Genomic DNA, 15,746 nt, shown 5'->3' with positions numbered 1-15,746 from the left:
TTCCCACAAATTCCAACACTTTGCGATTGATATTCGGGGATCACAAAGTAATAATAAAAAATACTTTGTGCCATTTTACACATTGCCGGAGCATCAGCAATTCGGCTAATGACATGCCGGAAACCTCTTAATGCCCAGAAGTTAAAGTTTCACAAGATTGTTGCGCAACCAATCACGGGGCTATCACAGCCCATACAAAAGATGAAGGCCTGCCAAGGAATGCCATTTTACGCTTGTATAGCATATTATGTTATAGGGATAGGAGGTCAGAACCCACAGCTAATTCCATATAGAGATAGAAAAAAGTCTAATGTGATTGTGGTGTACTACTGCAGTGCTGAAGCACATGGAAGATCTGTTAGTTTGAGTCTATAAATGATAACTCTTCTACAACCAAATTGGTTCATAGACGAAAACAGTTGAACTTAGGATTTCTTAGCATATTGACATATTTCTATGTGTTTTTTCAGATGCTCCTCATTCTTGCATTCACAAAGTGGATAGTTTGTGCTACATATGCGGAGAAGTCATTTTTGCATCACAAAGGCAAAACTTGACTACTATGATAAGGAAAGCCCACAACCTGTATCGTGACTGCAGAATAGGAGATCAGGACAAGAGTTGAGCTCTACACATAAGCTGCAATAGATGTGCATCACATCTTACCCAGTGATTTCATGGGAAGAGGCAATCTATGCCTTTTGCAATCTCAATGATCTGGAGAGAGCCAATCGATCACACTACCAATTGCAATTTCTGCAGTGTGCCCCCATTACTAAAGGAGTTTCAAGAAAGAAGTGAACTTTACAGTATCCAAACATTCCATTAGCAATATGCCCACTACCACATACAGAAGAACTGTCGGTTCCAAAAGCACCAGAAACATTTTCAGTCTAGTCATGTGAGGAAGAAGAGGGCCTTTGGTTTCATGAATAGTGTTGAGCAATACCGTCCGATACTTGAAAGTATCGGTATCGGAAAGTATCGGCCGATACCGGCAAAGTATCGGATCTAATCCGATACCGATACCCGATACCAATACAAGTCAATGGGACAACAAGTATCGGACGGTATCCTGTATGGTTCCCAGGGTCTGAAGGAAAGGAAACTCTCCTTCAGGCCCTGGGATCCATATCAATGTGTAAAAGAAAGAATTAAAATAAAAAATAGGGATATACTCACCTCTCCGAAGCAGCCTGGACTTTACCGCCGTAACCGGGAGCCGTTGTACCTAAGAATGCGCGCTTGAAGGGCCTTAGATGACGTCACGGCGCTCTGATTGGTCCGTAGCAGTCGCGTGACCGCTACGCGACCAATCACAAAGCAGTGACGTCACCTAAGGTCTTTCAAGCGCTTGAAATACCTTAGAAGACGTCCGCAGCTTCTGATTGGTCGCGTAGCGGTCGCGTGAGCGCTACGCGACCAATCACAAAGCAGTGACGTCACCTAAGGTCTTTCAAGCGCTTGAAAGACCTTAGGTGACGTCACTGCTTTGTGATTGGTCGCATAGCGGTCACGCGACCGCTACGGACCAATCAGAGCGCCGTGACGTCATCTAAGGCACTTCAAGCGCGCATTCTTAGGTACAACGGCTCCCGGTTACGGCGGTAAAGTCCAGGCTGCGTCGGAGAGGTGAGTATATCCCTATTTTTTATTTTAATTCTTTCTTTTACACATTGATATTAATCCCGATACCGATTCCCGATACCACAAAAGTATCGGATCTCGGTATCGGAATTCCGATACCCGCAAGTATCGGCCGATACCCGATACTTGCGGTATCGGAATGCTAACACTATTCATGAAGCATCTTCCTCTCATGATCCAGACTTTCTATCATCAACTTCTACTGAACCACACCTTATAATACAAAGTGAACTGAACGATCTTGTTAGAGATTTGGATCTGCCCAAGAGTAAGCCTGAGCTGTTCCAGGTTTCAGCAGTGGAATCTCCTAGCAGGCGATGTTCGGATTTCGTTGTTCAGCAATCATGATAAAGGTCTTGTCTAATACTTCTCCATGGAGGGCAATGTTGTGGCATGCGACAACATCAACAGTTTAATGGAAGCTATGAAGATTAGTCATAATCCAGAGGAATGGAGGCTATTCAACATTAACCAAAACAAGTCCCAAAGCGATCTGGCTGCTTAATGGCAATGCGCTACTTTCAATTCCCATTGGGTATGCAGTCGACATGAAAGAAACCTTTGACAACATGAAACAGCTGTTGAGGTGCCTGAACAGTGACCAACATTTGTGGCCCCTACATGGTGACTTAAAGGTGGTTGCTCTCTTACTTGGTGTCCAGGGCGGATACACAAAGTACTGCTGGCATCTGTGAGAGTGGGATAGCCGTGCAAGAGAATATCACCACAAGAAAAGAGACTGGCCTCTCTGACATTCACTTCAGCCAGGGAGAATAATGTACTGCATCCAGCACTTGTTGACCCACATAAGAATTTTTTACCACCATTACATATCATATTGCATTTGATGAAGAACTCTGTAAACATAATGGATAAAAATGGAAAACTTTCAAGTATCTCATTGATACATTTCCAAGGTTGAGTGAAACAAAGATAAAGGAAGGAGTCTTTATTGGATCTCAGATTCGTCAAGATGAGGAGTTTCTCTGTTAATTGCAGGGGAAGGAAAGAGATACAAATGAAAAAGTGAACTGCTGTCCCTGCATAGTCATGGCTGTGAATTGATTGATCTGTGATATACTGCAGTAACTGCTCCCTTGCTCCCTCACTCCCTCTGCCTCTCCCTCTCTTTTTTAGGCAATTAGTGGCTTTTCAGTATTGCAATTTGCCACAAATATATTTGACGCAATTTGAATTTATGTGGAAAATTGTTGAACCCAGCGAGTTTGTTTCAAAATCTCCACTCGTGTCTAAGTGCTAGGAAAAATAAGAAGGGGTTCCGCTGTGACTGAAGGAGAACAGTACTTCTGAGTCTAATCAGGGCAGAGGTACTGTTGTAGTCACTGCGGGACACTGTGGTGATTCCTGTTAAGATAAAACTAAATTGACCGTTCCTTTGAGAAATCCTATGACTACATTAAGTGACATTATGGTAGAGGAAACTTTAATAAAAGGAATATTTTGCAAAAGTGAGTCTTTCATAGTCTTCTTTGCTGTGTTGACACATTTTTTTCTGAACATCATTTTGACAAGATCTTTTTGTAATTGAATGATAGAGCCATAATGAAGCTTGATGGGAAAGGTCATAAGGGCATCATAGTTTACTATTGCTGCCCACCATTGCTATGTTATTATAATGATTCCCAACACTTTCAGCTCTCATTACTTTCATCATGATATTACTCAAGTAGGTTTCTGTATTGCTGAGCACAGTAGGACAGAGCTGGAGGAATGAGACATCAATTTGTTCATCTCAAGAAGCTGGAAATATAGGGTTATCAAAAGGCAATTTTTATTTTCTGGCTCTTATGTTTGAACTAAAGTTGTGTTATGAATCCTGGTGTTACCAAGTTAAGGTCTCTGTAAATATTAAGGTCTCCCACTTTGAGTCTGAATGACTTGTGTAGCTTTAGCTTCACAATTGGACACTTATTGCAGAATGACACAAAAACAAAGCAGTTTTATTTAGAACTTGACACACCAACAAGAGACAAGAACCGCAGCATCAAAAACATAATAAAAACGCATGTAAAAAACGCAGTAAAAACTCAATGAAAAATGCAAGTAACCTAATTTACTTATTAGGTTCAGAATTGTTGCAGAAATTCTGCAACATAAAAAAGTTACCTAAAGCTCATCGTTGGAACGTGGCCTGAAACATCTTGTATATTTGAGGCATAAAATAAAGTTTGTATTAGGCCTCATTCAGACGTCCAGTTTTCTCATATGTACTCGTACCTGTGACAGTCTATGGGGCCATTCACATATTCATGATTTTTCGCCGACTGACCGGTCCGACGTTACTCGCACAGATGTGTCCGATTTTAATCTGAGGGCCGGATCAAAATAGGCAATGCAAGTCTATGGGTCTGTGACCTTATTCGGCTGACCTGCTTCATGATAATCTGTGATAATTGGACAGCACTTAAGATTGAGAAATAAAGAAAATGTCTCCACGTACCAGAAAAACTTGTGACACTCAGGCTGGGGTCACACTTGGCGTAAGACAATACGCCACGTATTATACGTCCGTACTACGCGTTCAATACACCAAAATGTCTCCGTAATCGACTTCCGTAGTTACTGCGTTGCTTAGGTGTGGTCGCGTATTTTGCGCATGTGCTTGTGCGTGTGTAATCTGTATGTGATCCGTATGGCGTATTTATCACGCACCATGACAAAATGGACATTTAACGGTTTTCAGGCCTGCAAATCATTTAAACCATCATTAACCACACTATTTAAGCCCTCTACAAAAGGTGTAGCCCTCCCATCTGCCCTATATGTTCTATAGCATATTTTGGCTGTGTTGCTTTGAGATTACAAACATGTCTGACTCTGTGTATTTAAGCACAACTCAGCGGGTGTTGCTTCACTGGGTGTTGTCTCGTCGCTTTGGCCAGCCATATCAGGTCAATGTGGATCCGCGAAGGAGGAGACAAAGATTATGGGTACATCCTATATTGACCCAACGCCAGAGTAAAGGCCATTTCCCGAGACTATATTCAGCTTTGAGGGCACATCCAGACAGGTTTTACCAGTATACTCGCATGTCCATCCGGACTTTTGACATGTTGTTGGAGATCTTACGTCCTGGCCTCACCTTTCAGGACACCTGGATGAGAAAAGCCATCTCTGCTGAGGAGCGTCTGCTCCTAACCTTACGGTAGGTATTCCACATTCGCAAATACGGTTTTGTTTTTTTTTTGTTCAAAATGTGTGGTGTCCTACTAGGTTTCATTAACTTCACTTGGACATGAAGCCACAAGCACATATAAAAGAATGTTGTCAAGATTCAAGTCGATTTAGATTTTATAATGAAACTTTTTATACTGTAAATAATTGAATAGTAAATGAAATATACACTTGTGCTTATTCCTTTTTTCGTCGTCCTCATGTTTTTTTTTTTTCCCTTTTTGTTGTATTGCAGCTTCCTGGCCACAGGCTTGTCCTATGCGGGTCTACACCTGGAGTTTCTGATTGGGCGGTCGACCATTTCAGGCATTGTTAGGACAACCTGTTCCCAAATCTGGCAGAAACTACATGAAGCTGTGTTGCCTGAGCCAAAACAGGACGATTGGATTCAAATCGCCACAGGTTTCAGAAATAATTGTGACTTCCCTAATTGCATTGGAGCTGTGGATGGGAAACATATCAGGGTGCGTAAGCCGCCGAACTCTGGTTCCCAATTCTACAATTACAAGCAGTTTTTCTCTGTAGTTCTGTTAGCAGTTGCTGACAGTAACTACAGGTTTATAATTGTAAACATTGGGGCCTATGGGCGAACTGGAGACTCTAGGGTCTTCAATTCGTCCATAATGGGTCGGCGGCTACATGACAACCAGTTGAACCTCCCACCACCACAACAACTCCCAGGCTCCAATGCGGAAGCAGTGCCTTTTGTTTTGGTTGGAGATGAGGCCTTCCAACTGTCGAGGCACGTCATGAGGCCTTACCCCAGGCGCAACCTTGACCACCGGCGGAGGGTGTTTAATTTGAGACTTGCCAGGGCACGGAGACTGGTTGAGTGCGCCTTTGGGATTCTTGTTGCCAAATGGCGTGTTCTTCAGTCTGCCATCCAGCTGAGTGAGGCTTCAATCAACGAAGTGATAAAAGCCTGTGTAATTCTACATAATTTCACAAGAATACATGATTGTTCCTTGCCAAATTTGGAAGATAACCTCATGAACAATGTTAGTAGGCCTACCCCATATGTCCCTCCTCCGCGTCGTCCACTTTCTGGTCTTAAAGTTCGTGATATCTTTACAAATAATTTTTTGACTCCTCAAGGTGCTACTCCCTGGCAAGACTATGCCTTTTTGCATGTGTAATTAATTAGCTCTATAAAGTATGTGTTAACCAAGTTTAAAACTCTGTGTGTTGTATTTTATTATTTCACATATGGTTATCAGCATATCATGTGTGTGTGATTGAAGAATGAATACAGCGCATCCAGACGGTGATTGGTAATAATCAAACGTTTTACTGTATAACTTTTTGAAATGTCTAGGTTATTATTTTTCCTAACCTTTTTTTTGCCTTAGAAAGGCCTTTTTTTGTTGTCATCCAAAACTTGCTACAACATCCACAATAAACAATGCTCTGTAGGGACAATACAAATGAAAATTGTGTATAAAAATCATATTTAAAAAAAAATAAAAAAATAAAATTACAAGTCCTGGTAGGTTGGTGCAGGAGAAGTAGCTTGCTCAGTGTCTGCATCAGGTGGCATTTGTAGGCCCAATTGTCCAGCACCCTGTGCAGATGTTGTAGTGGCCTGAGGGACATTAGCCCAGCTATGATGCTGGGAACTTGGAAGAGTGGGGCAAGGATTTTGGAGATACCCCTGCTGGGGATGACCATATGGCCGGGAATCATAACCCAAACCAAAATGACCATATTGTCCATACCCAGGTTGGGACCAGCCTCCAGCACTGGGTGTGGACAAGTGGCCATATTGGGATGGTTGATGATATCCCGCCATATGTTGCTGAGGTGGCCATTGTGTGTTTGGTGTGGGTTGGGGCTGAGGTGTTGGCTGACGTGGAGGGGGTGCTTCAGATCCTTGTGGAGCTGCCAGGCCTTGTAATCTCTGAGGCCGCAGAACATTTTCAGGTGACATCTGCCACTGTTCAATCATCAGCATGAGATTGTATGGGTTATTTGGGGGAGTGCATGCGTCCACAAGGATCTGAAAACAGCCTCTCACACGAAGCCTTAACTCCCGCTCTATGGACCTTAAGTACTGGGCAAGGCTCCTGGTAAATCCCTCCTCCCCATCATCGTCTCGTACACGTGCCAAATAGCTCATGACCCCAGCATCCACGTTTTGGCGGCTTTGGATCAGCTGTCTTCTGCGGCGTGCACGCTGTGGTCTTACTGCAGCCTGTGGGGATGGATCCAGGGCAACAGTCGGGCTGCTGCTATTTCCAGGGTCATCCTGGCTAGGTGGTGGTGCTGCTGATGATGCTGCGGCAGAAGAGGCAAACTGTGGGTCCTCTTGGTGTGGTATGGATGCAGATGGAGCTGCCTGACCAGATGAGGAGGATCCAGGAGGGATGGAGCCAGAGGGAGCAGCAGATGGACCAGCCACCTCTTCACCTTCACCAACTGGGTCAATGACCAGTTCCGAGTCAGACCCTGTCTCCCTGTCAGTGAGGTTAGACTGAGTTCTGAAAAAGAACAATGTTTTAGGTCCAAAATTTGGCCAAAAAAAAATTACACTAAAAAAGATATTCCAAAAATTAATTGAGGTGGTTACTTACGGCCTGAGGTCCATGCTGGGATTCAGAAAGTTGAGCCGGTCAAAATAGATGTATTTCTTTTTTTTGGGAGGTGCCCCGGCTCCACTTCTCTCCCGCTGCTGCCTCTCCCTCCTGTACTGATCGCGGATACTCCGCCACCTTGTTGTAACATCACCCACTGAAACAACAAAAAATACACACATTCATTAGCCCATTAAGCAGAGAGCTCACAAAAGGTGTAACTGACTAGACAGATTTAAGCGTAGCATCCAAATAGGCATTTGGGGAGCACATTTAATCTTAAATTAAAAAAAAACAAAAAAACAAGCAAGGCCACAAGGCCAGAGTCCAATAACCTCTATCACAGAAAGGACAAATAATGGGAAACACTGTGTAGTAAAAGGGCCACCGATTGTAATCATTAATGAAAACCGTTTATCATGTACAACACCATGTATCTACTAGTGGCCTTTCTATTTCCTTCATGAAGATTTCTGCCATTCTTGATGAGAAAAGCAAAGTAGTAAGCGCCTGATGATTCCCAATAAAATTACATTTCAAACATGGGTGTACTTACTTATCTGTCGCTGTGCCGCACGTGGCTGCTGGTCATAATGTGGGAAGAGGGCCACACAAACGCTCCTCCATGCTGCCTCTTTTAGTGCCCTGTTGGCATAATTTGGGTCTCTTTGGTCCCAGATGACAGGCCTCTCTTGTACCAAAATGATAAGCATGTCCGCGTTCACAATGTTGGCCATGCTGAATATCACTCCGTGGAGGCGTGCAGCAGACTTCCGGGTTCACTGTCTGGCTTTTTCAGCTAATTAGCATGTCTCACCTGCCTGATTGAGGCCTTTGGACGTTTCAGGACATCTGCCAGTAAGTTGCGTATTTCTCGCAAGGCACACGCATGGTCCGTAAGCATTCCGTATTATACACTCTCCCATAGACTTGCATTGGCGTATTTTTTGCGCGATACGCTGACAAACGCAGCATGCTGCGATTTTCTACGCCCGTACAACGCCGTATATTACGGATCCGTAATATACGCCTGATAGGACTAGACCCATTGAGAATCATTGTGCCGTATGTAATGCGAGTTTTACGGACGTAGTTTCTGCGCTCTTACGTCCGTAAAACACGTATATGTGACCCCGGCCTCAGACCACACTCTGATTAAAGTCTGATCACATTAAACATTTTTCTTTTTTGTGAGAAAAATAGACGTCTGAATGAGGTCTGTCAGGAAGTTCAGTGCCAAATGATTGTCTGACCATTCTCTGCTGTAAATGAAAAGTCCCCTGCAATCATCATCTAGTCAAGCTTGTGATGCCCACTGACCTGTGTTTTCACTGCTGCCTTCAAAATCAATAATTCTAAGAACCATCATCACAATGATGGACCAAAGAGATTCTCAATCTCCACTGTCCAAATGATACACACTACTACAGTTTGATATTGGAGTCCAGAAGCATACAGTGTATATGAGTTGAATTTTGACTCCTTCAGATAGGAAATTATCTGTGGACAGCTTATGTGCTTCTGTGTCTAATGGTGTGAAACAAAAGTTCATTTGCTGTTAACACCTTTTAAAGCAGCACTTTCTACATCTCATAATCAGTTGGTCACACAGGAGAACTCTCTAATGAATTCAGCAAGCAGAGCAAAGAACTTCAAAAGCACAGGAGACCCACATTCCAGCTGTGAGCGCAAATCTAAATAGGATTTTTCACACTCATATTGAGGTTTAAAACAGTGTGCTCCTATTTCCTCAACCCTTTAAATGGATTGGTGTATTTTGCTTTTCCTCAGGTAACATTGCATACCATACAAAAATACGTATTACTTGTTTTTAATGTTATAACCAGATTTTTCCACATCCAATTGCAAAGTTCGCGAAGTGAAATTATACTTAATTGCATGTAAGCTAATGAGTCCTGAAAATGCAGTACAGAAAGTGCAGCCAGAAAAATTAAGAAGTATATCGATAAATGACCGTGCCAGTCAATATCATAGCTATAGTCTGGTATTTCATGTAATAGTTCTGTGGGATTTTCAGGTACCTTGAGTTATCTGAAGTATAACATTAAAGATGAGTTGATAGATGGTATTTTCCAGAAGATTATGCTCTACGGCTGTTGCACTCAATTCAATCACTGGTAAGAGCCTTGCTGCTCAGTTCTTATCCCGGCAATCGCTCAATGTCCAAAATATTTCTAAAAAGAAAATCTTAGTGGAATATAAACTGAATTGATGTTTGTGTAAAACTTGTCCTAAGATTGTCCAAGTAGAAACATGAAACTGCATGGTTGATTTGTTTTATTATGTCAATGTAATGGTATCATTCTAATTGCTAACACATATGTTGAAGTTATTATTATCCAAAATATGTAGTGCATCATTTGGCTAATCCAAGGTTGTTATCAAGATGGTAGAAGGGAATTTTGTAGGATTCCCAGACCATTGGCTTCTTAAAAAGCCTTGAAGATCTTGGAAAAGAGCTCAGTAAATTACTATCTACTACATTGTAAACAGCATTCAGTTATAGGAAAATAACTCCTAAAGAAATAGCAAGTCTAATGGTACCTTCACACGAAGCGACGCTGCAGCGATAGCGACAACGATGCCGATCGCTGCAGCGTCGCTGTTTGATCGCTGGGGAGCTGTCACACAGACCGCTCTCCAGCGACCAACGATGCCGAGGTCCCCGGGTAACCAGGGTAAACATCGGGTTGCTAAGCGCAGGGCCGCGCTTAGTAACCCGATGTTTACCCTGGTTACCAGCGTAAAAGTAAAAAAAACAAACAGTACATACTCACCTGCGCGTCCCCCAGCGTCTGCTTCCTGACACTGACTGAGCTCCGGCCCTAACAGCACAGCGGTGACGTCACCGCTGTGCTTTCACTTTAGGGCCGGCGCTCAGTAAGTGTCAGGAAGCAGACGCTGGGGGACGCGCAGGTGAGTATGTACTGTTTGTTATTTTTTACTTTTACGCTGGTAACCAGGGTAAACATCGGGTTACTAAGCGTGGCCCTGCGCTTGGTAACCCGATGTTTACCCTGGTTACCAGTGTAAAACATCGCTGGTATCGTTGCTTTTGCTTTCAAACACAACGATACACGGCGATCGGATGACCAAATAAAGTTCTGGACTTTATTCAGCGACCAGCGACATCACAGCAGGATCCTGATCGCTGCTGCGTGTCAAACTAAACGATATCGCTAGCGAGGACGCTGCAACATCACGGATCGCTAGCGATATCGTTACAAAGTCGTTTCGTGTGAAGGTACCTTAAGGCTAGGGCTACTAGGCAACATGTGTCGTCCGACACTCATATGGTAGTTTCGCATTGTGATTTCCACTGGGGTTGTACTCTGATCTGCTTCCTCCTGAGACCTCCTGTGACTGAGACATGGAGTCGACTCACAAATGTTTCCTAAAATGTTGAGTATTTTTGCGACTTGTGTATGACTTATCGGTAACTTGATCATTTATTTACAGCACGATAATAACTATAATAGCAGACAAGTTGCAAAAATGTTTTTTGACTGTGCAGCTTGAGAAGTGTCGCCAGATATCCCCAGCCTAATGGGCACAAAGTGCAGATACCTGGACTGGACTGCAGTCCTGGACAACATTTGGATAGGTTTACACACAACAGATTTGTTGCAGATAGTTCTTTGACTAAGTAGCTAATTCTATATCTGAATAGTCTTGAAAAATCTGTGTCAGCACACTGGATAGAGGCAAGTCCAGTAGCAATGAAAGCCCTTTTACATGGTTTGTTAATCAACCAAATGACTCAATATAAAGACACTCGTTCCTCATCATTGACCCTTGTAAACATACTACCAATCAGCCAATGATGGAATGGATTGTGCATACAAGTCTGCATATTATTGTTGTTGGCAGCACATCTCCGTGTGTACAATATGTACCTGCAATAAGCAACCTCTAATGCAGTTGTTTCCTTTGAAAATCAGAGGAGACTTACCCATTCAAGTCAATGGGTGTGAGGAAAAAAATCGTATGCCATATGGAGCCACGTTATAGCATCTGATTTTTACGGATATGTTGCAATTCTGTAACAGGAAACTATAAATGGTCTTGTAAATGATTAATGCACATGGATGACAAGTGAGAAAAAATAGTCCCACTTTTCTGGATGCAACTCTGACTGATTTTTTATGCCTCTCTCTTCTGAGCTGGAAGATAGATTTAAAGGCTTCCCCAGACTGGTGTCCACAGATTGGGACCCAGTCCTTTTGTCTGACCTTATTCACACACTGAGGTCAACTCTGACACATGGTAAGGTTTTTAGTATTAGACAGCGTAGGACCGTCCCGATCAGAGTCACCTTGTCGATGGTGGGATGGCTTTTATGCTATTTTTGATCAAAAACAATAATACTAAGAAAACTGTGTTATTTAAATGCACTTTTGTTTTTACTTAATTAGTCACAGCAGGGTTTTTGCTCATTTTGTTTCTTGTAGGTTTTGTATGTTTTATGGCCAATGTGAACATGCCTTTATGTGCTGCATGTATACCAACTCAAACCAAGCTCAATTTTTGTGTTTTTTTCTTTGATTTTCCACACTGTCTTGTGACCCCAGTCTTATTCTGATATTGTCTTTCAGAGCTTGTTGGGCAGAAATCGAAACAATTTCTCTTCGCAAATACACAAAATATCTATTTAGTCAGTATGTGACATTACTTTTTGTAGCTGCCCATAAAAGCAAATTTTCATGCTAATCATATATTCATATTATTCAGTATTTCTGCATGTAACATGGAAATGTGTATAAACAACAACATTTATGGAGTTTCCTTTTTTATCAAATGTCAAATACTTCCATTTCTCTTGGTTGGAAATATATTTAAAAGTGTAAAGTTCTACAACATATGCTTGAAATTCTGCAAGTTCTATTCGGATGATTCTTTCAAATCTTCTGTGGGTGAATATGCCCTAGCAACCAATTTCCAGGTAATATAAGACAGGATATAGAGATGTACATTTATGTAAGCTCAGTATTAGGCTAGTTTCATATTTGCGTATCTGTGCGCAGTGTATCATCTGCATGCGCAAACACATGCCAAAACGCATTTAACGCATGCTTACGCTGCGTTTTTATCCACATAAGCTTACGCATGACGCATAAAAATCTGCTGCGTGTGTATGCGTTTCTATGCGTTTTTGCCTGCGTTTGCATTGTTTATGCGCCTGCATTCGAAATTTCCAGGAGGGCGTCTCAATTGGCGTGTTTCAATCAGTTCCTTGATATGTGCAGTCCGAAGTGCGCAAGCGTATCGAACGCATGCGTACGCATGTCCTTGCGTACCAATGCATTCCCATAGACAGTAATGCGTTGTTTATACGCACTCATCTGCATGTGTATGCCTGCGCATGTTTGACGCCTCAAAAAATGCGACATGTTGCCAGACACCGTGAAACGATGCATGCGGACGCATCCGCATACAAACTGATGCCAACGCATGTCCCTGCATACACAATGTTAAAGATAGGCACGCAAGATGCATGCGAACAGTACACAGGCCTACGCTGCACAAAAAAACGCTAATGTGAAACCGGCCTTAAACGGTAGTCTCCATTCAGAATTTTCAAGAAAAACAAAATAATTTAATTCCCTAAATAAGAAAAGTTAGAATATTTTTGCACTTCAATGTGAATTTCCGATAGGCAAGAGAAATTATGTTGTTAATAGGAACATACTGGGAGTTTTGGAATCAATTCTCATTATTTTTCCGATTGCTAATGGTACAATTGATTGTGTTGCTGATCAGCAACTTGTAGAACGTGCCTTGTACATTAGCTGCAGCATGTTTATTGTGTGGCTGAAATTACATCTAGCTTATTCAATTAAACTAATTATTCGCTTCATATGTTTTTTAAACGGATTTGCTTTAAAATTGATAATGACCTTTTGTCTGCTCTTCTGGTGGTAGAGCTGAGAGTGGTCCATTGATTTCTCCCAGTATGGGTATTGAATAGTGGCACATAACTAGAGAAGAATTATGCAGAGTGTATAAATGAACTTCCAAAGATTTACTTTACTCATTAATTACATACTGTACTGCACTAGGTATAATGTAGTACTGTGTACTTATGGGATCTCAGAGACGGAAATGGGTCTATACTGTGTATATATACTATATACATAAAGCGAGTTAAATAATTATTGAACACGTCACCAATTTTCTAAGTAAATATATTTCTAAAGATTCTATAGACATGACATTTTCACCAGATGTCAGTAACAACCCATCTAATCAACACATGCAAGTAAATCAAACCTTAGATGTCTATAAATTAAGTTATGTGTAATAATGAGAGATGACACAGGGAAAAAGTATAGAATACGCTTAATGAAATATATTTAATGCTTCTAACACATGCGTTTGTTGGTGGTGACAGCTTCAAGTTGCCTCCTCTATGGAGAAACTAGTCACTTGCATTGCTCAGGTGTGATTTTGGCCCATTCTTAAACACAAACACTATTTAAATCCTAAAGATTCAATGGGCTACTTCTATGAACTCTGAGCTTAGTTACTTCCATACATTTTCTATTGGATTCAGGTCAGGTGATTGGCTGGGACTTTCATCAGCTTTATTTTCTTGATCTGAAACCAATTGAGAGTTTCCCTGGCTGTGTGTTTGGGATCATAGTCTTAATTTCACCCACTGTATATACAGTTATGGCTAAAAGTGTTGGCACCCTTGAAATTTTTCCAGAAGATGAAATAGTTATCCCAGAAAATTATTGCAATTACACGTTTTGTTATATACATGTTTATTGGATTTCTTTATTTCCTTTAGAACAACACATAAAAAAACTGAGCAAAAAAGGCTAATTTGGGCATAATTTCACACAATAACCCAAAAATGAGCCAGACAAAATTGTAGGCACCCACAACTTAATATTTGGTTGCTCACCCTTCGGAATAAATAACTGCAATCATTTGCTTCCTACAACCATCAACAAGCTTCTTACAACTCTCAATTGGAATTTTTGACAACTCTTCTTTTGTAAACTGATCCAGGTCTTTCTTTTTTGAAGGTTGCCTTCTCACTTCATCTATGTTATGATCTCTCCAAAGGTGTTCAATGGGATTTAGATCCTTACTCATATCATAGCTGGCCACTATAGAACTCCCCAGTGTTTTGTGTCCATCCATTTCTGGTTGCTTCTGGAAGTATGTTTGGGGTCATTGTCTTGATGGAAGACCCAAGACTTACAATGCAAAAAACGTAAACCCAGCTTTCTGACACTGGGCACTACAGTGTAACCCAAAATCTTTTGGTAATATTCATATTTCATGATGCCTTACATGCAGTAATGGCACCCAGTATCAGATGCAGCAAAACAACTCCAATTACTTGAACTCCAATGAAGTTCTCCAAATTCACCCCTTTTGCTAAGAAGCCCTTAAAATTTCTGTTGCAAGCAATTACCTTCATAAATCACATGCTTAGTGAAAGGAATCCCACTTGAGTGCAGTCTAAGTGCCACATGGTCTGTCAGTATATGCACACATTTTCTGAAAGGCCACAGAGGCTGCAACATCATAAATGAGGTTGTCCATTACTGTTATGTTGATGAGCTATCCTTAGGATAGGTCATCAATTTCTGATCGGCTGGGGTCCGACACCCGGCACCTCTACCGATCAACTACAATCGGTGTCAATGGCTGTGGCCGCCAGCCTAAAGAACTCACTTGACGAGCTGCTTCATCTACTTGTAGTGGCCAGGGCTTGGTACTGCACATCTGACTACTATTGATTTGAATAGGAGGCGCATGTGTAGTACCCTGCAGTGGCCACTATAAGTAAACTCAGCAGTTCAGCAAGTGAGTACTTTAGGTTGGCGACACCGGTAACAGCTGTTCGGCGGGCGTGCCAGGTGTCGGACTCCGACCGATCAGACATTGATGACCTATCCTAAGAATAGGTCATCAATATTAAAGTAGTGGACAAGCTGTTTAAGCAATTGGCACCACTAACCAAACAACACCATGAAGACCAAGGAGATCTCCAGACAAGTCAGGGACAAAGTTGTTAAGAAGTACAAGGCAGGGTTGGATTATAAATAAATATCCCAATCTCTGATGATCCCCTGGAGCACTATCAAATCTATTATCATCAAATGGAAAGAACATGGTGCCACAACAAACCAGCCAAGAGAGGGCCGCTGACCAAAACTAACAGCCAGGGCAAAGAGGGCATTAACCAGAGAAGCATCCAAAAGACCAAATGAACCCTGAAGGAGCTGCAGAGTGCCCAAGCAGAGACTGGAGTATCTGTTAATTTGACCACAATAAGCCATACACTCAATAGAG

The 15,746-nt window shown here is 41.9% G+C and overlaps 1 protein-coding gene across 1 annotated transcript in view; it reads left to right on the top strand.

Moving 5' to 3' along the window:
• Positions 1–8,623: 8,623 nt before the first annotated feature.
• Positions 8,624–15,746, top strand: part of TMEM207 (transmembrane protein 207) — a 66,365-nt gene continuing 59,242 nt past the window's right edge. The window contains exons 1-2 of the mRNA XM_077281734.1: positions 8,624–8,628; positions 9,137–9,203. Coding sequence (XP_077137849.1) covers positions 8,624–8,628; positions 9,137–9,203 — 72 coding nt within the window. The remainder of the gene's footprint in view (positions 8,629–9,136; positions 9,204–15,746) is intronic.

Source organism: Ranitomeya variabilis, chromosome 2 (genome assembly GCF_051348905.1).
Source record: "Ranitomeya variabilis isolate aRanVar5 chromosome 2, aRanVar5.hap1, whole genome shotgun sequence".
Lineage (NCBI taxonomy): Eukaryota > Metazoa > Chordata > Amphibia > Anura > Dendrobatidae > Ranitomeya > Ranitomeya variabilis.
Note: the sequence above shows the minus strand (reverse complement) of the source record. Positions and strands in the feature narration are given on the sequence as shown.